Raw genomic sequence first — 27889 nt, 5'->3', positions numbered from 1 at the left:
TGTTAAAGTTCTTATTTCATGGTATAACTTTGGTATGCTTGGACCTAGAGTCTTCAAACTTGACATGAAGGTTGGCCAGGATTAACAGATGACCACTGGTCATTTCAAGGTCATTCATTTGAAGGTCAAGGTCACTGTGACCTTCAATATAAAAAATGTTAAAGTTCTTATAACTTTGGTATGCTTGGACCTAGAGTCTTGAAACTTGACATGAAGGTTGGCCATAACTAGTTAGTAACCACTGTTCATTTCAAGGTCATTCATTTGAAGGTCAAGGTCACTGTGACCTTGAATGTAAAAATGTTAAAGTTCTTATTTCATGGTATAACTTTGGTATGCTTGGACCTAGAGTCTTCAAACTTGACATGAAGGTTGGCCAGGATTAACAGATGACCACTGGTCATTTCAAGGTCATTCATTTGAAGGTGAAGGTCACTGTGACCTTCAATATAAAAATGTTAAAGTTGTTATAACTTTGGTATGCTTGGACCTAGAGTCTTGAAACTTGACATGAAGGTTGGCCAGAACTAGTAAGTAACCACTGGACATTTCAAGGTCATTCATTTGAAGGTCAAGGTCACTGTGACCTTGACTGTAAAAATGTTAAAGTTGTTATAACTTTGGTATGCTTGGACCTAGAGTCTTGAAACTTGACATGAAGGTTGGCCAGAACTAGTAAGTAACCACTGGACATTTCAAGGTCATTCATTTGAAGGTCAAGGTCACTGTGACCTTGAATGTAAAAATGTTAAAGTTCTTATTTCATGTTATAACTTTGGTATGCTTGTACCTAGAGTCTTCAAACTTGAAATAAAGATTGGCCAGTACTAGAAGATGACCACTGGTCATTTCAATGTCATTCATTTGAAGGTCAAGGTCACTGTGACCTTCAATGTTAAAATGTTAAAATTGTTATAACTTTGGTATGCTTGGACCTAGAATCTCAAACTTGACGTAAAGGTTTGCAAGCACACTTAGATGACCACTGGTCATTTCAAGGTCATTCATTTCAATGTCATTCATTTGAAGGTCAAGGTCACTGTGAACTTAAATGTTAAAATGTTAAAATTGTTGTAACTTTGGTATGCTTGGACCTAGAATCTCAAACTTTGCTCATGCCTTGAAAAGTACTTACATTTCATTTTGACCTTTGAACAATATTTCAGTAATTTAAGTATTGATTGACAAAAACACGAAAGGTACTTTCCTGTCATTTAAATAAAAAATCCGGCTTCAATGCGGTCATCTCCGACCGCGGAACTCTTGTTTATTGTTTGCTCTTTTCTATTAATTTTGTTTCTTAAATCATATAAAATGTAAGAATTATTTCTGTTTATGAAACTATACTTTTCAAGATAATTATTGTTGCAAATTTACGCTATAAACTCGCCTCTATGTTCAGTCATTCCAGCAAGAGGGCGAGGGTAGGTGAGGGTATGCAGACAGCAGCGGTCCACGATGTGGTTGAGCTGGACAGTGGCAGCGAGGAGGAGCAGCTGGAGGGGGTACCACCCATCACTGAGGACCTCAAGGTCACTCATAAAACCTTCACCACTCAGACACACACTTGAAACCTTTCTAGTCAATTCGAAAATCACTTTGAAACCTTTCTTAATAGATTTAAGTTTTAAAGGCTTTATTTCCTATCATGAGGTACTGTTGAGCAGCAAACAGCATTAAACCTGAACAGACTTACAGTTACTCAATTAAGGATTTGCTGATTTGATTTTTGCTGCACAGTCACATCGTAAGGAATTGTTAACATTTCTGATCACCAGGTGGGTGAGTTTGTAATGGAGAAGAAGGACCTGACCAACACTGAGAGCTTTCCCATCTGGAAGATTGAGAACGGCCGCATGCTGCACAAGTTTGAGCTCGTCACAGAGAATTCCAGGATTCTGCACAGATCCATACCCACTGTAAGTTGTTGCCCTTGTGTTGTGAAATAGTTTTATAGGGCAGACTTTTGTTGCAAGACCTTACTACCTATATCTTGTAATGAACTAAAGAGGATCTGGATGTCTTTCTTTCTGTAGACACAAACTTGCAAAGGTGTTCTCCTTCTCTTTTCAACATACAACCTTCAAACTTGCAGGCTTTGTTTCTTATTTTATGGAGTTGAGCATGTGTGCAAATGACTTGGAGTTGTGCATGTGTTTCAAAATAGTAACATAAACATTTACACAAATAATTCCTCTTTTTCAACTAAGATGTCTTTAACATGATACTTACCAAAATGTGTATAGGAACACTCCTTTTCGGCTGTACCATTGGTAAGCAAGTACATCCATCAAGTTTATGTTGATTTCAATGGGCTGAATGTTTTTAAGATGAAGACTGAATGCAGTGAAAAAATGACATGAAAACATCAAAAATAGCAAGCCATCTCATTGGTCATTGTTCAACATTTTAATTTGGCATAATGAATAAACGATCTTCATTGCCATGAGGCCTGATTGATGTATGTTTCCTGTGTATTGTAGTTTTCCAGCTGGCTGCCAAGCATGCGTAATGGTTTCCGGCACATCAAGGTGCGCCACATCTCACTCAGCGGGGACAAGGAGTGTGTGGAGGTCCTAGAGGACTACAGACCTAAACCCAACATCGACAGCCAGTATGTTATCAACCAGGGCTACTTAGTGAATGGGTTGCATATGTGTGGGAATTTGAAACCTTTTCTGGGAAAACTGGGCTTAATGCAGGAGTATGAAGTGTCAGCACAGGCTAATCAGGGCCCTTTTCTGGGAAAACTGGGCTTAATGCAGGAGTATGAAGTGTCAGCACAGGCTAATCAGGGCCCTTTTCTGGGAAAACTGGGCTTAATGCAGGAGTATGAAGTGTCAGCACAGGCTAATCAGGGCCCTTTTCTGGGAAAACTGGGCTTAATGCAGGAGTATGAAGTGTCAGCACAGGCTAATCAGGGCCCTTTTCTGGGAAAACTGGGCTTAATGCAGGAGTATGAAGTGTCAGCACAGGCTAATCAGGGCCCTTTTCTCGGAAAACTGGGCTTAATGCAGGAGTATGAAGTGCCAGCGTAGGCTAATCAGGGACTACTCTTTTGGCCTAAACTGGATTTTTGTTTATAAGAGAATTCCTTTGAAAGAAAAAATCTTTTAAAAAAGGGCAGTGTTGTTTCTGATTAGCCAGTGCAGAGTTCAGAGGCTTATCTGGAACAATACTTTCAGCACATGCACAAAGTACTGCAGAGTCTTAAAAGATAGCTTGACATGGGCCTTTGCAAATATTCTGTTAAGAAAAGTTGATAAAACGTAATATTTTTTGTTCCTTACAAAGGGTAGTCATATGAAGGACAATTTAAATTAGTGATAAACTTGTTGTATTTCAGAATTAGAACACTTCTTGCAGATGACTTCTGAATTCCTTTTCTTTAGTATGTATTGTTATGTTAAAAATGAATCTTACAATTGTACATGGCTAGTAGTACAATATACAACATTACAAATAACTAAACATCGTGAAACTTATGAAAAATATGTTCAACTTGTACATACAAGGAAGACACATAATTATGTACTGTTTAGCCAGATTTTTACTTAAATTCATATTCATGGTCAAGAGTGAATATTGACCTGAGGCTCTTGCAAGTTGGACAGATTTTGAGATCATTTATACAATCAAAGAGTCCAATGCAAGCTCTCTATGGTTATATTCATTTGTTTCTGTTGTTGCAGGAAGAAGGATAAGTATGAGGAGCACCCACTAGTAGGTCCTTTTAACGTGTACCTGCAGATCTTCCTCAGTCAGGCCCTTGAACCAGGCTTCCTCCGCGCAATCACCAATGGTAAACAGGCACTACACATCTGCTTTGTCCAAGGCTGGTATTTAGTAGAGATTGATCTTGGATCAAATGTAATGCAGGGGGATGCTTGAATGTGGTAGGGCGGAAAGCAGTCGGCTTAAATTTTCTCATGAGAAATGCTTTTTTTAATTTAGTCTTAAGCCTGTGATTAAGTGTTTACAGGGTTCGACATTAACATTGTTTACAGCCAGACCATCGGACCAGCTCCTCTTAAAATGTACTAGCCCGAATCTCATGTCTACTAGACCATAAATTACATAGCAAATAAACACAATTGTGTCTTGTAACTGTTTAATCAGGTTTTATCAGTAAATAATTAGTGAACACAAGAAAGTTATTTTGATGCACAGAGTAAAAAATAAAATAAAACTATTTAACAACACAAATTGTTTGTTATAATTTTACTGTTTATCACCAGTTAAACAAATGATGTCTGTACAGCAGGTGACATTTATTCAACGTCATCAAATTCTGGCCTCCTTGACCACTGTGCTCCATGCTACCACAGCTCCATGGCCCTTTTTCCATCATAATCTGTGTCAGTTTTACCGTCGGATTCTTCTTTATCAACTTATTTGTCAGACGAAAATCCAATCTTGAACAAAGCCATTCTTTAAATTACATTTTCTCTTCTGCTACGCCAAAATGTTGACATTGATAATACCGATTTTCGATAGAAGTCGTAAAAACATGATGTTAAGTTCTAAGACACTGCAGAAAATCATTAATATTCATGACAACTTGACCAATGGAAACAAGCAATTTCTTCGGGAAGCTCTCCTTTGCGTCTAAAAATAGCGATGAATCATGTGAATGCTCCGCGTTTATTTAAATACGCTAGTTTTGTTCTGATGTAAATAACGGATACGAGAGTTATTTTACACATTAAGAGAAAAAGGTTTTCAGTTAGCTATAGTTATATGAATCAGTATAGATGTTTTATGTACGACCAGTCGGACAAGCTAGCCCACAGTTTTACTAGCCCGACCACCGATCTTACTAGACAATGTCTGTCGGACGTGCCTTAGTGTCGAACCCTGGTTTAATACATAGTCTTATAGATTCTGGTTTAAATATAAAAGTCTTAAAGATTCTGGTTTTAATATCATAGTATTTTAGCTTTCGGTTTAAATATCATAGTCTTATAGATTCTGGTTTAAATATCATAGTCTTAAAGATTCCGGTTTAAATATCATAGTCTTAAAGATTCTGGTTTAAATATCATAGTCTTAAAATTCTGGTTTAAAAATCATAGTCTTAAATTTTCCGGTTTAAATATCATAGTCTTAAAGATTCTGGTTTAAATATCATAGTCTTAAAGATTCTGGTTTAAATATCAGTCTGAAAGTTTCCGGTTTAAATATCATAGTCTTAAAGATTCTGGTTTAAATATCATAGTCTTAAAGATTCTGGTTTTAATATATAAAAGTCTTAAAGATTCTGGTTTAAATATCATAGTCTTATAGATTCTGGTTAAATATCATAGTCTTATAGATTCTTGTTTAAATATAAGAGTCTTATAGATTCTGGTTCAAATATATCAAAACTTAAGGTTCTTAGGAATTCTTTAATGTTTTGCTTGTCTGTAATAAATATAAATTACTAAATGTGTACAAATATACATTTTAGAGCAATTCTACTTGGATGCACTCCAGAAGATAGACTCTGCAGTCACAGAGAGGCTGAATGACATGGACAGTAAAGTGCGATGGAAAGAAAGGTTCAAGGTAATGGCAGTCCCAGTATACGAGCAGTTTTGCATGCTAGTATGCACCTTTTTGATTATATCAAATAATAATTATTTGCCGGATGCTAGCAGAACAACCATATGTGTTTGTTTTAATTGAAAAAGAAAGAAACTATTTGTTTTCTAATGATCAATATGGCTTGCTTTTCAAATGTACCATTTCATGTAAATATTGCGTTATAGTAATATAATAGAAAGTTATTATTGGTTCAATTATTAAAAAATAAAATGATAAATGAACCATATAATTCATCACTTTTTTTAGAAAGTCAATGAAAATTCCATAAACTACATTTTAAAATTTAAAAAGTATATCTTCTAGAATATATAAGAGCAGTGTTACCGTAGTTGTTAAAGAATGTGTTTTTATTATAGGATGCAATAAGGTCAAGGCCACACATCAGGGAGTTGGACAGACCCAATCTTAAACAGTCCTGCCAGGTATGAATTCTCACAATTTTATCTTAAAAATACGAGGTAGACATGCAGACCATTTAACCCCTCCAATGGCTGCTCTATTCTGAGAATACCCTGTGACATAACCTTAAGTTAATCTGTTTAAATACTCAATTTAATTTGATAAATTCCTGATTGTTTATTTGCAGGCCTGTGAATTTGCAAGTCAGCCGGCCATAAAATCTGTGCATTTATTTGGAAATCCATATGATCGTTTTACATTGGCAGACCTTCAACCAGATGGACCAAACACGCCCATGGTATGTGGCCATAAACTTATAAGGCAAAGCTAATTACCTTTATTTGGTTCAATTGGAAATATTTATTTCCATAAAATTCGTCAGCACTGAGAGCACAATAAGCTGAAAATTCTTAGGATTTTGCTATTATTTAATTTTTCATGGAAACAAAGCAATATATTCGTAAGTCTCAAACGTACACACCATTCTCTGTATGAAAATGTAATATATACGAGAATTTTGAGAAAACTTTAATTGTTTGCTTTATCATAATAGATGCTTTCTGTTTCATGCGCAGGAGTTCATGATTGGGAAGACTGCAGCTAAGTTTGTGATGCCATACCACAATCTGTACCACTACAAGTACAACCTCTTCAAACGTTGTCAGGCAAAGGTAATCATTTCAACCACAGTTTGTATGATATCTTGGATGTGCACAAAATGAAATAACAACAACAGTGTATTTAACTTGTATATGTATATACATCTTTTAATTTAATGAAATTAATTAAAAAAGAACAATGCATTACAGGAAATGACAGAGTAGGCTTTATTTTATAAAACCTTTATCCATCCTCAAATTTTGTTCTTTATTCCTGGGCAAAGAAAATCTTTTCTTTAGAAAAATCCAGTTTAGATGGAGAGTGTTTTAACTGCTTAGCTTTTACAGATCAACAAGGTGACACTAACCACACATGCATTAAGACCTGTTGCCTCTGTTTTTTCAAGAGCTTAAGCACACTAGTGTTAACAATTAAATAGCAAATAAACAATAAATAATTTTGTTGAATTAAAACGTGAACATCCATTGGAATGTTGAATTTCCAGTCCTATTTTAGCTCGACTATTATATATGAAATATATATAGTGGAGCTATCCTACTCACCCCGGCGTCGGCGTGACTGTCAGCATTACCGTCAGCGTTTGCCTGCAAATGTTAAAGTTTTCGTACTACCCCAAATATTTTCTATATCCTTTGACATATTGCTTTTATATGTTGCATACTTGTTTACCAACATGACCCCAACCTATAAACAAGAGCAGACAACTCTATCAAGCATTTTGTCATAATAATGGCCCCTTTACCACTTAGAAAATGCAGCAAATGTTAAAGTTTGCTAACTACCCCAACTATTTTCTTTGTCCCTTGACATATTGCTTTCATATTTTGCGTACTTGTTAACCAACATTATAACATGATCTACGCTCCAGGAGTGAAATAACGTAATTCCCAATTTTGTTTATTACACGGGTGTTATTACACTAGTTATATAACTGTGAAATGACGTCATTTTTTTACAAAATGACGTCATTATTCCAGCGAATTCTTTCAGTTAAACTATTTTTCAATGTGAATAAACGGTGAAAAGAACATAACATAAACAGAAAATTGGTTGGTCATGTTATAAATAGAATCTTAGATTCGTGGTCATTTTGTATTGAATTTATTAAACTCGTCATCTAAATAAACATAAAAACTCGGCAAGCCTCGTTTTTATCTTTATTTAGATGACTTGTTTAATAAATTCAATACAAAACGACCACTCATGCAAGATCCTATATTTATCCCAACTTATAAACAAAAGCAGACAACTCTATTTAGCATTTTGTCATAATTATTGCCCCTTTAATACTTAGAATATGCATATTATTAATAAATCTTTGTAAAAGTTTGCGTACTACCCCAAATACTTCCTCTATCCTTTGACATATTGCTTTTATATGTTGCATACTTGTTTACCAACATAAACCCAACCTATAAACAAGAGCAGACCACTGTATCAAGCATTTTGACATAATTATGACCCCTTTTACACTTAGATAATTTAACATTTTGCTTAAATTGCCATAACTTCTTTATTTACGATCACATTTTATTATTACTTTGACAAAACAACACTTACCTGAATACCACAATGGATTCCACCCAAACAATACCACACGCCCCTACCCAGAATCTTTCCCCCCAACCCCCCCCCCCCAAAAAAAAACATTTTTTTTTAAATATCATCTTCATCTAATAAATTACCACACCCCACATTATACCCCCCTCTCACCCCCCGATTTTTTTTTTAAACATCATCTAATAAATTACCCCCCCCCCCCCCTCCCCACCCTACCCCTACCCCACCTCCCAAAAAAAAATTTTTTTGTCCTTTTTTTATTTTTTAAAGATCGTCTAATAAATTATTGAATATGAACAATTTCCCCATGATGGCTTACGTTATACTGTCAAGCACTTGAATAGTCGAGCGCACTGTCCTCTGACAGCTCTTGTTATCTTCTTAAGCTGGGCCGGGGCCTAATAGCTTTCTCATCCAAAATAATATCTTTCAAATGAGGCAATTTTTTAATGATGCAAATTAAAAAAAAAAGTTTACCAATGAGAATAGTCTCCCCTTTCTTATTTTTTTCGATAAATTATTCCCCAAAATTTAAAACTAGGCCCTCTCCAAGAGAGGCATCAGTTTTAGATACATAGAAAGGATAATGATTGAGCATCATTTTTAGCTCGACTATTATAGATGAAATATATATAGTGGAGCTATCCTACTCAACACGGCGTCCGCTTTCGCTTTCCCGTTAGTGTAAAAATGTCCTTTTACATATTGCTTTTATATTTTGCATACTTCTTTACCAACATGACCCCAATCTATAAACAATAGCAGACAACTGTATCAAGCATTTTGACAGAATTATTGCCCCTTTAATACTTAGAATATGCATATTATTGATAAATCTATGTTAAAGTTTGCGTACCACCTCAAATATTTTCTATGTCCTTTGACATATTGCTTTCATATTTTGCATACTTCTTAACCAACATGATCCCAATCTATAAACAAGAGCAGACAACTGTATCAAGCATTTTGACAGAATTATGGTCCCTTTTATACTTAGATAATTTAACATTTTGCTTAAATTGCCATACATTGTAACTTCTTTATTTATTATCACATTTGATTCATACTTTGACAAAACAACACTTACCTGACATACCACAATGCACTCCACCCAAACCATCCCCCATGCCCCACCCCAGAATCCCCCGCCCCCCCCCCCCAATTTTTTTTTTTGAAAGATCATCTATTAAATGACCACACACCCACATTATACCCCCCCCCCCCCCCTCTCCATGATGGCTTACGTTATACTGTCAAGCACTCGAATAGTCGAGCGCGCTGTCCTCTGACAGTTCTTGTTTATTAGAAGTTGAAAGAGGAATGTTGTCATTTTACAGGTGAAGATTCTTCAGGACAGTCACACTGGTGACAATGCTGTGATCCTGGACCAGTGCCTACAGAACCGTATATGGGTGCTACAAGTAAGTCCTGCGTGCCTCCATGTAATATAAAACAGATGAACTGCGTCAGGAAAGCATGTCTTATGCTATATGCAGTGTGCACAGCTCCCAACCAGACTGCCCATTCAGGAGCTACCCTGTCTGCTATTAAGTTGTGCAAGGCTTAGTAGTCCTACATTTACTTACAGACAGGGAAGCTCCTGACCAGCCTGTGCCAAGTTGCATGTGTGTCTGGAGCTAGTTTGGACACACATTGCATAAGACTAAATAAGGCCGGGCGCTGCTCAGATCATATCTAATAATATACATTTCTGTTTCTAACATGGGTATTTGTTGCTTCAGAAATCTATTGATAACAAGAAAATTTACACATTTGTTTAGACAGAAAACATCTTGATGCAACAGCAGGGGTCAAAGTTTTCCAGATTTTTGGATTCGGCCAGGGCCGTTTTTACAAATCATGTAAATCCGATGCGATATTGGGGGGGGGGGGTTACCACATAGATTGGCCAATAATGCCAGTGGGCCGAAAAAACGTTCCAGATGGTTCATTTATCTTATACGGAAATAAGCTTTTGTGATCGCTTTTTGTCTGTTGTGCGGCGTCAACATTTGCCTTGTTAACTCTTTAGAGTCCACATTAATTGTCCAATCTTCATAAAATTTGGTCAGAAGATTGGTTTCAATGATATCTTGGATAAGTTCGAAAATGGTTACGTTTGCTTGAAAAACATGGCTGCCACTGGGCGGGGCATTTTTCCCTATTTGGCTATAGTAAAATCTTGTTAACACTCTAGTTAAGAAAATAGAATCACCAGAACAGCTACAGGCACCCTTTAAATGCGTCGAATCCAGGAGCTCTAGCCACCTGGACCCACCGAGAACCCTGCGGCCCCCAGCTTTAAATTCAGGATTTTCCAAATTTCCAACTTTGACCCCTGCAGAACAGTGGTGTAAGGCAGAGAGGTCCATGTTTTGATCCTCAATTGGTGTTCATAGGATTTTATATATACACCAAAGTACTGGTTCTGCCCAGGAAACTGACTATAGCATATCTCTACAAACTCGTGACTTTCAAATCAAGCACAAATAGAAAAGTTAAAATAGAAAAATAACTAAGTTTAGAATATGCCATTTTGTGTAATCAATAAGTTTTTAATAAACTTTTTTGCTTTACTCAGAAAGTTTTAAATTGGCTGGTTACAGATCTTGAGAAATGCTTTTATTGAGTCGTGTTCAGAGAAAACTGGGCATGATGCATGTGCATAAAGTGTCGTCCCAGACTAGCCTGTGCAATCCCCACAGGCTAATCAGGGATGACACTTTCAGCTTTTATGACATATTACTTTTAAATGAAGTCTCTTCGTAGCAAAAATACAATTTTGACGGAAAGTGTCGGCCCTGATTAGCCTGTGCGAACTGCACAGGCTAATCTGGGACGACACTTTACCCACATGCATTAAACCCAGTTTTCTCAGAACGCAACTCTTATTTTAGCCTTGCTCAGGGAAAACTAGGCTTAATACATGTGTGTAAACAAAAACGAAAAGTTTCCTTTACCACGTAGATTTGTATTTTGATGCATTTGTAGTCCCTTAGAAAGTTACATTTAGTTAAAGACCTTTCTTACTAGATTCAAGTTTTACAATCTTAATTTCCAACCTTAAGTTCTGATGAGCAGCAAACAGCATAAAATCCAGGCATGTCAATTATCCTGAAATACGGATTTGAGAGTATAAATCCGAAGAGTTTTTATGGGGCGGGGCAGGGAAAAATTTGTTTGAGTATGCCATCTTTTGAGAACGAATATTGTTATAGCTTCTTCGGCATTATGGAAATTTGCACTTGGTTCCGATTTTGGCAGCTGACACCGACATGAACAGTTACTGACAAAACCTCATTGCTACTTTCCGAAAAGGGTACAATTCTCCAAAATGTTGTAAATGTGCGCCATCTTGAATTTTTCAGTTTTGGATTAACACAGTAAAGCACTGCAATAGCATATTGTAAAACAATATGTTAACCTAATTATTCCTCCACAAACGAAGTTACAGGGGGTATATAGGAGTGAGCTTGTCTGTCGGTCCATAGTCAGTGTCCGCTCTCTAATTCAAGTTGTTTTCATCCGATCTCCACCAAACTTGGTCAGATGTTGTATCTAGATGATGTCTAGGTCAAGTTCGAATATGGGTCATGCCAGGTCAAACACTAGGTCACAGGGTCACTTAGTGCGTTTTAAACATTGAGCATGGTGTCCGCTGTTTTTTGTGAAGACAACATGCAAAATATTATGTGTCAATGCGGCATGTGGGGGTATTTGTCACCCCTGTGACAAAGCTCTAGTTATATATTGATTGCCTTTTTGCTGGGTTACTGGTTACTGGTTTTTATTTTTTGCACTCAAACGATCAGCATATTGTATTTCATATGCAAAATACTTATCTTGATATGTTTTCAGACAGTCATTTTTGGACACGTTTTTTATTACATTTATTTATAGAATGGTGAATACACATGCAGTGTTACGGATGGTCTGACAAATAATATTTCGGATTGTACTCACAAGAAATTGCAACTAGAAGACTATAAAAATGAACAATAAGCTAGGGCTCGGGGGGAGGGTGGGGGGTCTGCACCTCAGACTTCTGGATTTCAAATTTGGGAAAATTGACACCCCTGAAAACCTGAACAGATTGCGAGTTGCGAGTTACTCGCAGGCTGTTCTGGTGTTATGCTGGTTGCAAAAGCCATTTTTAGCTCGACTATTATATATGAAATATATATAGTTGAGCTATCCTACTCACCCCGGCGTGAGCGTCTGTGTTAGCGTGCAAATATTAAAGTTTTCGTACTACCCCAAATATTTTCTTTGCCCCTTGACATATTGCTTTCATATTTTGCATACTTGTTTACCAACATGACCCCAACCTATAAACAATAGCAGACAACTCTATCAAGCATTTTGACATAATTATGGCCCCTTTTCCACTTAGAATATGCAGCAAATGTTAAAGTTTGTGTACTGCCCCAACTATTTTCAATGTCCCTTGACATTTTGCTTTCATATTTTGCATACTTGTTTACCAACATGACCCCAACCTATAAACAAGAACAGACCACTGTATCAAGCATTTTGACATAATTATTGCCCCTTTTACACTTAGATAATTTAACATTTTGCTTAAATTGCCATAACTTCTTTATTTATGATCACATTTTATTATGACTTTGACAAAACAACACTTACCTGAATACCACAATGGATTCCACCCAAACAATACCCCACGCCCCTACCCAGAATCACTTCCCCCCCCCAACCTCCCCCCCCCCAATTTTTTTTTTAAACATCATCTAATAAATTACCACACCCCACATTATACCCCCCTCTCACCCCCCTACCCCCCCCCCCTCCAAAAAAAAATATTTTATGTCCTTTTTTTATTTTTGAAAGATCGTCTAATAAATGACCACACCCCACATTATACCCCCCCCCCCCCCCCCCAAAAAAAAAATTTTTTTTTTCCTTTTTTTATTTTTGAAAGATCGTCTAATAAATTATTGAATATGAACAATTTCCCCATGATGGCTTACGTTATACTGTCAAGCACTCGAATAGTCGAGCGCGCTGTCCTCTGACAGCTCTTGTCACTTTGCTTCTTTTGGGGAAAAGGGTTAAAGCAGAAAGTGTCATCCAGTAACTGCATAGGCTAATATTGGACTACACTTGACGCATATGCATTATAATTGGTTTTCTGAGAACAGGCTCTATTATTCATGTTTTCTCTATATTTTTAGCTCTTTGGTGATCTGAAGCAACTTCTAGAAAATGGCTGACACCTGAAAGAAACAAAAATGACAGCTTCAGTGTCATCAGTTGGTAGCCGCTCAAATGTGTTCACCACATGTCAAGATATATGCCACTTTCAGTAGTGCATGTCTTGGTCTCTTGTTTAAGTCTCATTTATGTAGTTTCAATCTTAAGGGGTGTGATTTTTTTTCTGCTTTTCGCCGATTGCCTCCCTTTCAAAGTCTGACTCATTTTACAAATTACAATACACTTTGCTGGTGCTGGATATACATGCAAATGAAGAGTAAAGTTTAACCCTCTGAAAGGGGTAGAGAATTTTCCTCCCCTGAGGTGGTTCTTACATCACACCCCTGAATCTTCCATGTGCTATGCATGAGCTTGATTTACCCATCTCTTGAATATCACTTACAATATATTTACACCTTGCAACATATTTTACTTACAATTCATTAAGTAACTTTTTACCTGCTGAACATGTACAAGTTATGGCAATAATAATTCATATATGATATTCATGTGTCAATTTTTGTCTGAATTTGTGTTTGATGATCAAAGTGAGTAATAAAGGTTTTAGAGAATGAAAACTATAAAAACCAGTATCAGCTTTCTTGGATTTCACTGTACTGCTTGCCTTTGTGGTATGCGATTTCAGATATTCAATATTTATTACATAAATGTGTACATATAGCAGTTTGTGATTTTTTCTCCTTTCAACTGATTTTCTCTGTTTAATGTCAAAATAGTTATTAATTTTGCTGGACTCAAATGCAAATGAGTTCAGTTGAACCTTGTAAGGGGGTTGGGGGTAGGGCATTGTTCTTAGGTGGCTCTTTAATCACAATCCTAATATAGGTGTTCAATCTGAAAAAATATTAAGTGCAGAGCAGTTCTGTTGCCAAAAATATGCATTTTGCAAATTGAGAAGGAAAACTGTAAAAACAAAAGAAGCCCGTGCAATCAACTTGATAGTGTACTCGTGCCTTATAACAATTAGTGTGTGGTGTATAAATTTGTTTTCTTAAAACATAAAAGATGGCTTCTTAATGGCGCAGCCACGAGTGAAAATATGTATTTTTTGTGACCACGAGTCAATTAAAATCAATATTCCATCGAATCCAATAAATTTTCTTTTTATTTTATGCTTTTTTCACTGATTTTTTATATTTACATTGTAAATTAGTTAAACTAGATAATTTCGCTGGATTTATGACGTCCTTGTCCAAAAAATGACGTCATTTCACAGTGAAAAATATCGATATTTTTCACTGCTTTTTTTCACTGTTCAAAACAGTGAAATACCAGTTTCATTTCACTGATATTTCTCTATAGGCCAGCGGAAAGCATAAAATAAATAGTTAATATATATTTCTATTTAGGCTTTAACTGCCTATGATATTTATAGAATATTGTCATTAATTTTCTGATATGCAGATTAATTAAACTTTGTTTGCTTTTAAAGACTGCCAAAGAAACCTTTGTTTTGATTTTTTATTTAAATGATGGTTGTTTAATATGCAGAAAATTTTCCTGTCTTAAGTTCTTAACAGGAGCTTTGTAACCCTTTTTTGTATGCTACTCCCTACTGTTCAGTATAATTTATTAGCTCGGTTGTTTTCGGAGAAAACCCAATGTATTGTCATAGCCAGCTCGTCGTTGTCGTGTCGTCCGACTGCGTCATGCTAAAACCTTCAAAATTTTGCTCTACAATCAAAGTGCTTCCACCTACAACTTTGAAACTTCATATGTAGATGCACCTTGATGAGTTCTACACGCCACACCCATTTTTGGGTCACTAGGTCAAAGGTCAAGATCACTGTGACCTCTAAAAAAAAATCTGACAAGCTTTCGCAGCCGAGCGTGGCACCCTTTATGCGGTGCTCTTGTTTTAATATTTGTTATTTCATTTCGTCATCAAGGTATTATTATTAAAGTTCTTCCACAATTTTGCCAACAAGGCCAAGTTAAGAATGTATATTTAATGTTGAAATCTCATTAGTTGTCAACCAGAGAGCTTTACCTGGACAGTTATTGAAAATTGTTTTAGAATTAAGACCTATCCAAATAATATAAATCAACATATATTGTTGAATATTGTTAGTTATTTGTTTATAGTTTATTACAACAAAATAGTTGGATGTTAAATGTTAGTTTTCGTTAGTTGTTTATTTATTCTCTCTTGAATGCATATGTTTGTGTTGTTTTTTACAAGCCCATTTTAAAAAAGGGTCATATAACGGGAACATATTAGGGGAGCGGTGTCCAGAAGAACGATGTCCGCTCAATACCTCAAAAAGTCGTCTTACATGCAGACCTTACTTAAGATTGCACATAAATTATGTTAATTAAATAGTTGTGTTAAACATGGAATATCTTGTTTAATGGGATTGCTGTGTTTCTTGTTGTATCTTTTATTTTGTGTGACATCATAACAAATATTATTACATCCTATACATATCAATTTAACCCAGACCTTTAACCAGGCGTATTTTGAGACATGTTGAAACCTGTGTTATTTTTTGCTTTTATTTTCTCAGCCTTTAGAAAGCCATATTGCGTTGTTAAATGTTAGTGCTGGTTTCTATGTTTCTTTTTTTTTAAATAAAAATTTTAAACTTCACCTTGTCTTTGAAAGATACAAGTTTGCTAGTTGAATTCATAATCCAACAATGCATCATTTTTTTTCATTAGTTGTGATCTCAAAATTTTGAAAATGTAAATGACATGTTTCGCATTTTTATATTCTGACGATATTCGCTACATGTATATATTCCTTATAATTGTACATACAATATTCATATTGTTCATAATCCAAATAATTAGGTTTAAGTTATTTTTCTAGTCTTTCTCTTTATCTATGTGATTGTTGATAGTTTAGACTGGTCTTTTGTTTTGTTTCTTCATTTCTGTAAAACGTTAATAATTATGGAAAAACAAACTTTTAATAGACTGAAACTTGTAGTCTGTATGCTGTTTTTTAATGAACTGCATCATTGTTTTGTTTTTAGATGTTCAATTTAATTATACAGAATCAATTATTTAAAAAATACATAAATAAAGAAAGTCCTTGCAATCTATTATGTTTTTTATAAGTTCATCCTCGCATTTGTTAAGAATCCTGCATTGTTATTGTAAAATTTTCACATTTTTATGCCCCCCTTCGAAGAAGAGGGGGTATATTGCTTTGCTCATGTCAGTCGGTCGGTCGGTAGGTCGGTCGGTCCGTATACCAGGTGGTTGTCAGACGATAACTCAAGAACGCTTGGGCCTAGGATCATGAAACTTCATAGGTACATTGATCATGACTTGCAGATGACCCCTATTGATTTTGAGGTCACAAGGTCAAAGGTCAAGGTCACGGTGACCCGAAATAGTAAAATGGTTTCCGGATGATAACTCAAGAACGCTTAAGCCTAGGATCATGAAACTTCATGGGTAGGTTGATTATGACTCACAGATGACCCCTATTGATTTTGAGGTCATTAGGTCAAAGGTCAAGGTCACGGTGACCCGAAATAGTAAAATGGTTTCCAGATGATAACTCAAGAACGGATGCGCCTAGGATCATGAAACTTCATGGGTAGATTGATCATGACTGGCAGATGACCCCTATTGATTTTGAGGTCACTAGGTCAAAGGTCAAGGTCACGGTGACCCGAAATAGTCAAATGATTTTCGGATGATAATTCAAGAACGCTTATGCCTAGGATCATGAAACTTCATAGGCAGATTGATCATGACACGCAGATGACCCCTATTGATTTTCAGGTCACTAGGTCAAAGGTCAAGGTCACGGTGACCCGAAATAGTAAAATGATTTTCGGATGATAACTCAAGAACGCATATGCCTAGGATCATGAAACTTCATAGGTAGACTGATCATGACTCGCAGATGACCCCTATTGATTTTGAGGTCACAAGGTCAAGGTCACGGTGACCCGAAATAGTCAAATGATTTTCGGATGATAACTCAAGAACGCTTTTGCCTAGGATCATGACACTTCATATGTACATTGATCATGACTCACAGATGACCCCTATTGATTTTCAGGTCACTAGGTCAAAGGTCAAGGTCACAGTGACAAAAAACGTATTCACACAATGGCTGCCAGTACAACGGACAGCCCATATGGGGGGCATGCATGTTTTACAAACAGCCCTTGTTTAAATTTAATTAATGGTTCATGTTGGTGTGTTTGGTTTGTAACAAATCATGTTAAATGTTTTAACACTTGTTAAAATTCAGGTTTTTAACTATGAAAGATATTCTCTTGTCTGTTGCCATTAAACCAGTTGTTTATTTTGTAACATGTTGTTGAGGGATTTTTTATGCTCCCTGAAATAAAATTTCGGCGGAGCATATAGCTGCCAGTTTGTCCTTCCTTACTAACTTCCTTCTGTCACACTTTTGCTACCGTTTCTTATAGCGCCTTCAATACTTTACCAATCTCTTTCATATTTTGCATGTATGTACCTTGCATGGACCTCTACCTTTGGATGAGGTTTGAGGTCACTGGGGTCAGGGTCAAGGTCACCGAGGCTAATAATTGATTTTTTTAGGTGTTTATTAACACATGCATTGACAAAGCCCATCATCGGGGATCATCCGTCAGTTTCACTGATATTCTGGTTTTTCTTTTAAATCGTTTTGATTGTTATTGCTTATACAACTACATGACTTGTATATGTATTGCAAGTATTTGCTAATTGCAGACACTTCTTTTTCTGTCCCATTTGTGAATTGTACAAACCACTTTTCATTTGATATTTTAATATAAATCAATAATATGTAATGTAATTGCTTACTCTGGACAAGGTCATTGATGTTTTGTTGTCCAAAATACAGCTTTTGAACACAATATATTCCCTAATAAACATAAAACAAAAATCAATCCCTACCTCTTCTGAGCTCAATGTGCATGTTTGGTCATCATTTGCTTTGTGAACACTCTAGAGACAGCATTAATTACCAATATTTATCTAACATGGTAAGAACATCCGTATGATATCTTTGCAATGTTCTAAACTTGGCTGTACAGTGTCAGGAGCAATTGTTAAATTACATGACAAAGCTTGTAGACATACTACAGGCCACATTAATTGTACAATATTTCAAACTTTGTTTGAACACTTGTCATGTGAGGACAAAAACTTTGTCACATGGTTTATCTAAAGATTATGGGTGGGAACACTAGGGGCCACATGTATTGCCCAACTGTAACATAAGTAACTCAAATATTATATTGGCTGAGTGTGAAACTGGGTCACATGTTGTTATAAACTAGCCCACAGTGTTTAATTAAAGAAAAAGCTTGTGAACATTCTAAAAACTGCATTTACAGTTATATCCCCATGAAACTTTTTGAGAATATTTGTGGTAATAATTTCAGAAATTCAGTAAGTTGTTCAAAACTGGGTCATTGTTTATCAAAAAACAATGTCATCATAAAGAAAGAGCTTAAGAACACTACATGTTGTTTATTTTTGCGCAGTTTTCATATATATTTCTCAGAAATATGTTCCAATGTTTTGCCTTGACAAGTGAGATATGACTCCTGTCCATCGAAAACACACTGGCTACATGACGTAGGGCTGTTTTTCTTCTGTGGCGATAGTAAAATAATTTGTACAGCTAGAAGTCACATTTTTTACCCACTCGTCAAGAAAATTGCGCAGAACTTGAGTTAGGAGATATGGTGTTTACATGCAGACCAAGCTTTGGATCACTCAAATCAATAACTAAAACATTTGAAACCTGTTAAAAAGCGACATTGCAAAGTTGTGGGGCTTTGTTTTTCTTAAACTTCAAAAGGTTTTGCTGGGTGTTTAGCTTACTATATTTTATTGTTACAACTTTGGGTTTATTTCACATATTCTTGTGAAATGTGACTGGTTGGTTCTGTTTATTTCCTATTTGTTAAATAAATATTTATACCTTCTATTATTTTACTATCCAACACATATGTGCTTTCACTTTAGTCAATAAAAATACATGTACATTGTAGTATGGGAATCAGTTCAAACATACATTTTGAATTAACATTTCTCTCCAAGGCTATTGGGATGTTAGCTAAGTAATTTAGAATTGCTAGTATTGCATTTTATGGTATTTAACCAGTTCATGGTATTCAGTTTTTGTTGTTCATTTTTTAATGAAAAATTCCCAAGCCAAGATTTGTTAAAAATGTTGAATATTATATAATTTATATTTGTAAATAGCCCAATACCTGCTGCTTGTGGACAGCCCATAGCAAATATTAGCAAGTTTAGTTACAAAATTGTAGAAATATACTGTTGGGGAATACAATGCATTTTTGAACTGTACATATGCTTTATATAATTCTGTACATTCATTTCTCTGTGATGCATTACCCAATGAAATAAATGTACTTTTTATATTCACTTTGATGTAGTTGTTCGACTCCTTTCTAGTTTTCAATCTGCAGTGATTATTGACAACCCCTGTTTCGCTTGAAGTATATAGTATTTTCATCTTGATGACCTCGTAAAAATGCTCCACAAATCGATACATCTTTAAAAGGTCATATGATAGGATTGTGAAACTTCGGTGAGTACATTACAGGATTTGATACTCAGTAGTACGAGCTGTTATGATTGAACATGTGCGCACATTTCCATGACAACTTGAAGGTAATGTTAGATCTTACATGGCTACATGTTATCGTGGTCTCTTGCTCCCGTTCAAAACTGTAACAATTCTGTAAACACGATTGTGCCTATCGGTAACAGATAAAGCAATATTTTGGTATTAATGGCGTACCATTTTGGGTCGAAAGTCCACAAGACCTACTAGGTAAAAAGAAAAATGTACTTCGACGTACAATTTGTACATCGAAGTACATTTTTTTTGTACTTTTACGTACAAAATTGTACTTCGACGTACAGTTTTTACCGACCCTTGAGTGTTAGCAAATTCGAAGACGCTTTACATCTGTTGCTGGTAGAGATATTTGACATTGGACATTATTATTATTATTTATACCAAATTATGCGACTATCGCCCCCTAACTCATAGATAGTGTGCGTATTTATTGAACATTATTATTTACACTATCGACCGCTAACTCGTAGATATTGAGCGTATTTATTGACCTGGCGTGGCGGAATTAACCTTTTACTTATGCAAATAATGGTAATCACAAAATACGACCAAACCAGGGAGGTTATTATACATGTTTTATCCCGTAATCGTTTGGTAACTGTTTGGTTACCGTTGGGAATTTCCTACACAGCAATGCGCTTTACCGTTATTATCCGCCCCGCATGGTCAAGGAAAAAATACAATCTGCTTGATAATTAAAAAAAAGGTTACCTTGAATATTCTTCAAATTGGTATGTAATCTATTTCAATGCAGTAAATACTTAAAACTTCTTTTTTTTATTTTGATATTTTTATTCATTTTGTCCTCAATTAAAAAAGAGATTTTCAACATTTATTTCGAATACATCTGAAGGAAAAGCGGCTCAAGAGACGAGTGTTCTCATTGGCTGTTCAGAAAATGTGTACGTCGAAGTACAAACATATACGTCGAAGTACAAATTGTACTTAGACAAACAAATATATACTTCGAAGTGTATTTCATAATTGTACTTCGAAGTACAATTTTTGAAAAGTGAGTCGATCGAATGGCTTTCCGTGCCACAACGAAAGCGAAAGTAGGCATTTTTTAAGAATAATTGATAAAAATTACTACATACCATACATTGAACGTAAAGATTTGATCATAAAGATGATATCAATGACACTAGATATTTGACATATTACGGAAAAGCTATGTTAAAAACTCGTCAAAGTGGCATGTATGCATGATTGTTCCACCACCCTCGTCGTCACTCCATCTGCGATAGAGTTTGTGATAAGTGTTTGGACCTGCGGAATACTGTGAACCTGTAGCTGGATATATGCTTCAACTCATGGACCACCTCTTTTTATGCACAAATGTTTTTACGGGTTTAAATTTTAGATTCTCACCTGTTTTGTGAATTACGATCATCCATTTTTCTTGTTTATGACAGAGAGGCAGCAAAGAATGAACAGAGAGGCAGCATTTTGACAGAAAGGCCACCGATATGCGTCTACACCGTGATATATAAATAAATCTCTAAATATCATTTATTATAAAATATTTAATTAAAATAATTACGTAGCAATAGGCAGACATGAATCATAATTGGACGACATAAGCTGCCGAGGATCATTTCCAGGTAACATGTATATAAAGTTGATTATCTTACAGAACGTGATGTCCCGCACATATGCCAGCTATGTACGTCAGCTTATTGTCACCAAGAACTTATTGCACACAGCAGGACTGTGATATGAGCTACACGAATAGCATTGAATTGAATTACATGAAGAAGTTGAACTAACCCATGGAGAGTCATTCAATAGATGAAGTTGGATGGGGTACGGACATTAGCCCCTAGGACAATAGCCCCTTCAAAAAAGTGCACGCTTGGACATAAGCCCCCAGGAATTTTAAATCGTTCATAATTTTTTTTTAAAGTAAATATGTTTATTTCATTTTTTTAAATTTCATATTTTTTTTCAATATATAGCTTGTACCTCATGCGTTAATTTTAGTGTGATTTTTGACAATTTCTTTACTATTTAAATTTTACTACTGGTGGTTTATTAATTAACTATGAAGTATTTTTTAATTTGATAGATTTTCATATTTTTGTTTCTTCTTTAAGTTCAAGATGGAATACACTTGAGTTGGATACACAGGTGGTTAGCGCGTGGTTATGAAATTAATTAGTTAAAACATCATTTTGAATGAAAAATAATCAAATTATAACGAAAAATCCACTTTTCTTGAAAAAAAATCACTACCCAATATATATATTACAAGGTATCCAACTTAAAATCTCCCGAAAACGGTGCATAGCTTTGAACAGCCATAACTTCATACATTGCGCCGCGATTTCCTTGAACTTGGTCTTATTCAACGAAGAAACTAAAATTTCCTTTCTGGAAATGTACATATCTTGTAATATTTATACAAACGCTGGGTCAAATTATAAGAAATAACATGATACACAACTCGCGTGATCTTGATTTATGCGGAGAATAACAGTGGGTGTCACCGTGTGTGAATGGCTCTGAGCGTTTTGACAGCTATTGTTAGATGGCCTGTTCACCCTTGCTGAACTTAATTCAATGTACTACGGTAATATTGCACGTGCTTTCCATAAAAAATATTGGTACTCCATTTATTTATTTTCAGAAACAAGACGCACAATTTTTGTCTTATAATCTAACCGAATGATATGTTTGATACTATGCTAAACAATTCAAAACAATGTCATATTAAATAAATCTTTCTCAATAAATTGCTAATTCGTAATACGATAAATGGACTTTTCGATGGCCTGATCTTAGATCTGTTCACATGGTTGTACATGGTCACATAGAGACATATAATTGAGGTAACCTTACGGTTACATAGTACTCTTTATTATCTAAACACTCTGAGCAACATGTTCGAGTAAAAAAACGATTCGTTAGAAAAAAAATTCAATATCGAAGCTATAAAACTAGATACAAATAACTTTAAACAAATATTTAAAGCAAGTAAAATACTTTGTTGCAAACTTTTCGAAATGTATATATTTTCCTGCTTGTATTTGTAACGATTCTAATGACCTGCTAAATTTATTCAATGTATACAACATAACGCACGATTATGGGTGTACAATACTTTTGATACATTATATAAAATATTGTATATGATACTAATACAATCACAAGTTAGATAAAGGATCTAGCCCTTAGGCTAGTGATCACCATTTTGGCAGACTACAAGCTTTAAAACGAGTGCTAACGCAATGGTAAGACTACATATGTTATTTTATTTTCTGTCTATAAAAAAGTAGTTTTGGCAATGGCTGAGATACATTCAGAACCATAAGACTCTGAAGACAATATCTTAGAAAGAAACACTTGTATAGAAATATTACATTCATTATTTAATAAGTTTGATTGCATTGGCAAAACTGTTACTGTTGTTGTGATGCTTTGTGATTGCTTACGGTAGATGTTCATATGTTATATACATAGTAAGTTCTTGAAACTTATTGAAACTTTCGTTTGCTTTTTTATTATGATCAGACAATATTGGATTTTTGAATATGTGTTTTTTCAAAGGTACATATGGACTCAACCAATCACAGCAACGCTACCGATGTCAGGTTGGTTGACGTCCACAGAGCAGCCTCCTTTGTTCCAGAGTGAATATTTGCGTCGCATTTGCCATATGACTTCCAGGAAACGCTTTGGTAATTATTATCAATATCCGTTAAAAGAACAAAACGGTAACAGACTGGATATTATTCTATCTTGCTCTGTGCGACATCACGTCTTTGTTAATTTGTGCACCATCGTTTGTATTGTCGTTTTATGGAGTACGGAAAAGCTTTGCTACAAGTGGTTTGTGCAAATTACATCACTTTGTGCTAAGCACGAGTTTCCTAGCATCGACTCTGCTGCTAGATATTACAAAAAGCAAAGCTGACTGGAATTGTTGTCATGGTGCTCAGTTCCTGTGTGGCTTGTACGGCTTCTTTACAAATAAGAACAACGATCAAGGAGAGTGTGTATTTCACCCAGACTACATCAAGCTACAGACAGCATTTTATATATTTGTCACCGCCCTTTCGATCGCATCATCTATTGCGATGTGTGTATTGTATTCCAAACTGGAAGCATTTATCCGTAAAACAAAATGCGTTGTTGCATGTGGCACAATTACAAACAATGCGTTCGCTCGACAGAAAGAGAAAAGAAACAAAGTTACACTACTGTTGTTGATAATTACTATTCTTTTCCTCGGTTTCCACACTCGTTCTAACAATGACAACAGTCTTTCTTGTTTCTTTAAAGCAAAGAACACTTGTAGTGTTTTTCCTGACAAGAGTTTATTTCATAAGAAATTTTTCCAATCCAATTGTGTACGTGTTTTTGAATTCTGAATTTCGCATGAAGGTAAGAGACATTCTTCGATGTCGGAATGAAAACACTGTTCGGTAAACCACTGGCATCCATAGCGTCCCACAAAGTGATGTGTGGATTCACGTCTTGAGGGGCATAACTTTGGACAAAATAATACGATGGATGGTTTAGCAACTTAAAAATTTTAAAGGGTCATAACTTTCTAAATAAATCATCTAGCCAGAACCCACAAATAACATGCGCATCTCTTCAAGGTAGTTAAGCTTCCCATAAAGCTTCATTGAATTCCAGTCAGTAGTTGGGGAGAAATAGCCCGGACAAGAATTGCACTATATGTACAGTTTAAAGAAAATTTCAAAGGGCCATAACTCTGTGAAAAATCATCCGCTCAGAACTGGCTGATAATATGCACATCTCCTTTTGGTAGTGAAGCTTCCAATAAAGGTTCATTGAATTCCGGTCATTAGTTGCTGAGAAATAGCCTGGAAGAGAATTGCACTATATGTAGAGTTAATGGAAAATTTCAAAGGATCATAACTCTGTGAACAATCATCCGACCATAACCGGCTGATTATATGCACATCTCCTGTTGGTAGTGAAGCTTCCCATAAAGTTTCATTGAATTCCAGTAATAAGTTGCAGAGAAATAGCTCTGACAAGAATTGCACTATATGTATAATGGCAAATTTCAAAGGGCCATAAGACAAAGTATGTGAAAAATCATCCGACCAGAACCGGCTGATAATATGCATATCTCCTCTTGGTAGTGAAGCTTCCCATAAAGTTTCATTGAATTCCAGTCATTAGTTGCTGAGAAATCGCCCGGACAAGAGTTGCACTATATGTACAGTAAATGGAAAATTTCAAAGGGCCATAAGTCTGTGAACAATCATCGGACCATAACTGGCTGATAATATGCACATCTTCTGTTGGTAGTGAAGTTTCCCATAAAGTTTCATTGAATTCCCGTAATAAGTTGATGAGAAATAGCTCGGACAAGAATTGCACTATATGTACAATGGAAAATTTCAAAGGGCCATAACTCTGTGGAAAATCATCCGACGAAAACCGGCTGATGATATGCACATCTCCTATTGGTAGAGAAGCTTCCCATAAAGTTTAATTGAATTCCAGTCATTAGTTGCAGGGAAATAGCCCGGACCAGAATTGCACTATATGTACAGTTAATGGAAAATTTCAAAGGGCCATAACTCTGTGAAAAATCATCCGATCAGAATTGGCTGATAATACGCACTTCTCCTTTTGGTAGTGAAGCTTCCCATAAAGTTTCATTGAATTCCAGTCATTAGTTGCTGAGAAATCGCCCGGACAAGAATTGCACTATATGTACAGTTAATGGAAAATTTCAAAGGGCCATAAGTCTGTGAAAAATCATCGGACCATAACTGGCTAATATTATGCACATCTCCGTTTTGTAGTGAAGCTTCCCATAAAGTTTCATTGAATTCCGGTCATTAGTTGCTGAGAAATAGCCTGGACAAGAATTGCACTATATGTACAGTTAATGGAAAATTTCAAAGGGTCATAACTCTGTAAAAAAATTATCTGACTAGAACCCGCTGATAATATGCACATGTCCTCTTGGTAGTGAAGCTTCCCATAAAGTTTCATTGAATTCCGGTCATTAGTTGCTGAGAAATAGCCCGGACAAGAATTGCACTATATGTACAGTTAATGGAAAATTCCAAAGGGCCATAACTCTGTGAAAAATCATCCGAGCAGAACCGGCTGATAATATGCACATCTCCTCTTGGTAGTGAAGCTTCACATAAAGTTTAATTGAATTCAGGTCATTAATTGCTGAGAAATAGCCCGGACAAAAATTGTGCACGGACGGACGGACACACGCACGGACAGACGAAGCGGCGACTTTATGCTCCCCCCCCCAAAAAAAAGAAAAAAAATTTGGGGAGCATAATAATTTAAAAAAAGTTGTGTTGTGGACGATTGACGCTGTGCAGATTTTGCGTAAGTTATGTTTGAAGTTAGATTAACTTAGATGTTAAATAGTAAATAAACGTACCAACCTGTAACAATTTTCCTGAAAATTCAACATCATGTTTCATAATTCAGAAATGTTATTTACAACACGTTTGAGTGCACCGGTACCGTTTCATCACAGAGAGTTTTTTCTCTTCATTTTTTAGAGCTATCTACGAAGTAAAGAATCGAATTTGATTGTATAAATGATAAAAGTGGGCATATTGCGACTCATGGTTAATAATACAAAAACCTGCTTTTGTTTGATGACAAGTAAAACCATATATGACACATTTCCATAGACTACATTAACAACATGTTTATGTTATATTTATAGAGTGAAAACAGCAAAACAATAACATTTTCAAACAATTACTCACTTCAGGTTTGCCCCCATGTATCAGTTATTGGACCAACTCATTTCTAATATATTTAAATAATCTAACATTGTAGCTACTTAACTAGATGGTTGATCGTTACGCGATTAAAATAATATGGTTGAAGAGTACGAAATATATACGATATATACTTTAATCAAAGTCGTATACAAAATATTGCCTTACAAACTTTGCTTGAGGTTATTATTGATACATCATTGAGGTGGAAATTACGGGTCGATTCCGTAGTTAGAAGCGGCTTAAAAAAGAATACATTATTTTCTTAATTAACATACCAGTGTATTATTTTACATAGTGTATACTTCCAGTTTTTAAGTAATGCTGAAGTAATTGACTCAATTAAATCAGCATATAATTTTACTTTTCAAGGGGCCTTTTCACGTTTTGCTAAATTGACAAAATACAAAAAAGGTGGTTCAAATTCGCAAATTTTCGTTTTAGTTATGGTATTTGTGAGCAAACAGTTATACTGAACATTTACCATGCTCTAATATAGCCATTATATGCATCTTTTGACGATTTAAAAACCTGAAAAGAATAAAGCGTTGCAACGCGAAACGATTTAATAATTTGGAGAGCTCTGTTGTTGTCGTTATATTTTGTGAAACTACGAGAATTGCTTATATAAAGTATAAAATACATCCTTCATTGTATGAGCATGGATTGCCGAGTGGTGTTAGCGGTAGACTTTTACTCCAGGACTCCAGGGGTCAGTGGTTCGAGCCCTGTTGAGGGTTACTTTTTTCTTTTTTTAAATTTTATTCTTGATTTGTTTACTGGAGTTTTTTGGATCCAATGTTTACATTTATCAATATAAAGCATTTAATGACAAACTTCGATACATTCCAAAATCTGTGAAAAGGACCCTTTAAGACTACTATATTGGAAACATTGCATGCAAGTGATTGTGTAGTTCAATTAAACTCATTTATGTTGCAAAAATATGCATGACTTGCACATTATGTATATAAAATCAGATACTTTCTTACATGTGTATATTAAAGGTAGAACCTATTTTCCGTTTTGAGAACCTAATGCTATGTATGTCATTGACTGTTACTATAAAGATAACTTAAGATATGTTTCAAGCGCATCTTTTTCATCTCTGATTTCATAACATTAACGCGCTTGCTATTTTCCATGT

General features: G+C 35.4%; 2 protein-coding genes across 8 annotated transcripts in view; both read left to right on the top strand.

Moving 5' to 3' along the window:
* Positions 1–19773, top strand: part of LOC127836477 (uncharacterized) — a 62222-nt gene extending 42449 nt beyond the window's left edge. For 2 of the 7 annotated variants that reach the window (XM_052363140.1, XM_052363131.1), the window contains exons 5-14: positions 1403–1532; positions 1779–1919; positions 2484–2614; positions 3693–3802; positions 5450–5547; positions 5943–6008; positions 6173–6283; positions 6561–6656; positions 9504–9587; positions 13362–19773. In XM_052363140.1, the coding sequence (XP_052219100.1) occupies positions 1403–1532; positions 1779–1919; positions 2484–2614; positions 3693–3802; positions 5450–5547; positions 5943–6008; positions 6173–6283; positions 6561–6656; positions 9504–9587; positions 13362–13400 (1006 nt within the window). In that variant the 3' untranslated portion in view covers positions 13401–19773. The remainder of the gene's footprint in view (positions 1–1402; positions 1533–1778; positions 1920–2483; positions 2615–3692; positions 3803–5449; positions 5548–5942; positions 6009–6172; positions 6284–6560; positions 6657–9503; positions 9588–13361) is intronic. The other 5 variants (XR_008028797.1, XR_008028792.1, XR_008028796.1 and 2 more) reach the window with 5 other exon arrangements.
* The window catches only part of LOC127836674 (ras-related GTP-binding protein A), a 378726-nt gene that overhangs the window by 218824 nt on the left and 132013 nt on the right, over positions 1–27889 (top strand). The gene's annotated exons all lie outside the window — the stretch shown is intronic.

The sequence above is a fragment of the Dreissena polymorpha genome, chromosome 1, assembly GCF_020536995.1.
Source record: "Dreissena polymorpha isolate Duluth1 chromosome 1, UMN_Dpol_1.0, whole genome shotgun sequence".
Lineage (NCBI taxonomy): Eukaryota > Metazoa > Mollusca > Bivalvia > Myida > Dreissenidae > Dreissena > Dreissena polymorpha.
Note: the sequence above shows the minus strand (reverse complement) of the source record. Positions and strands in the feature narration are given on the sequence as shown.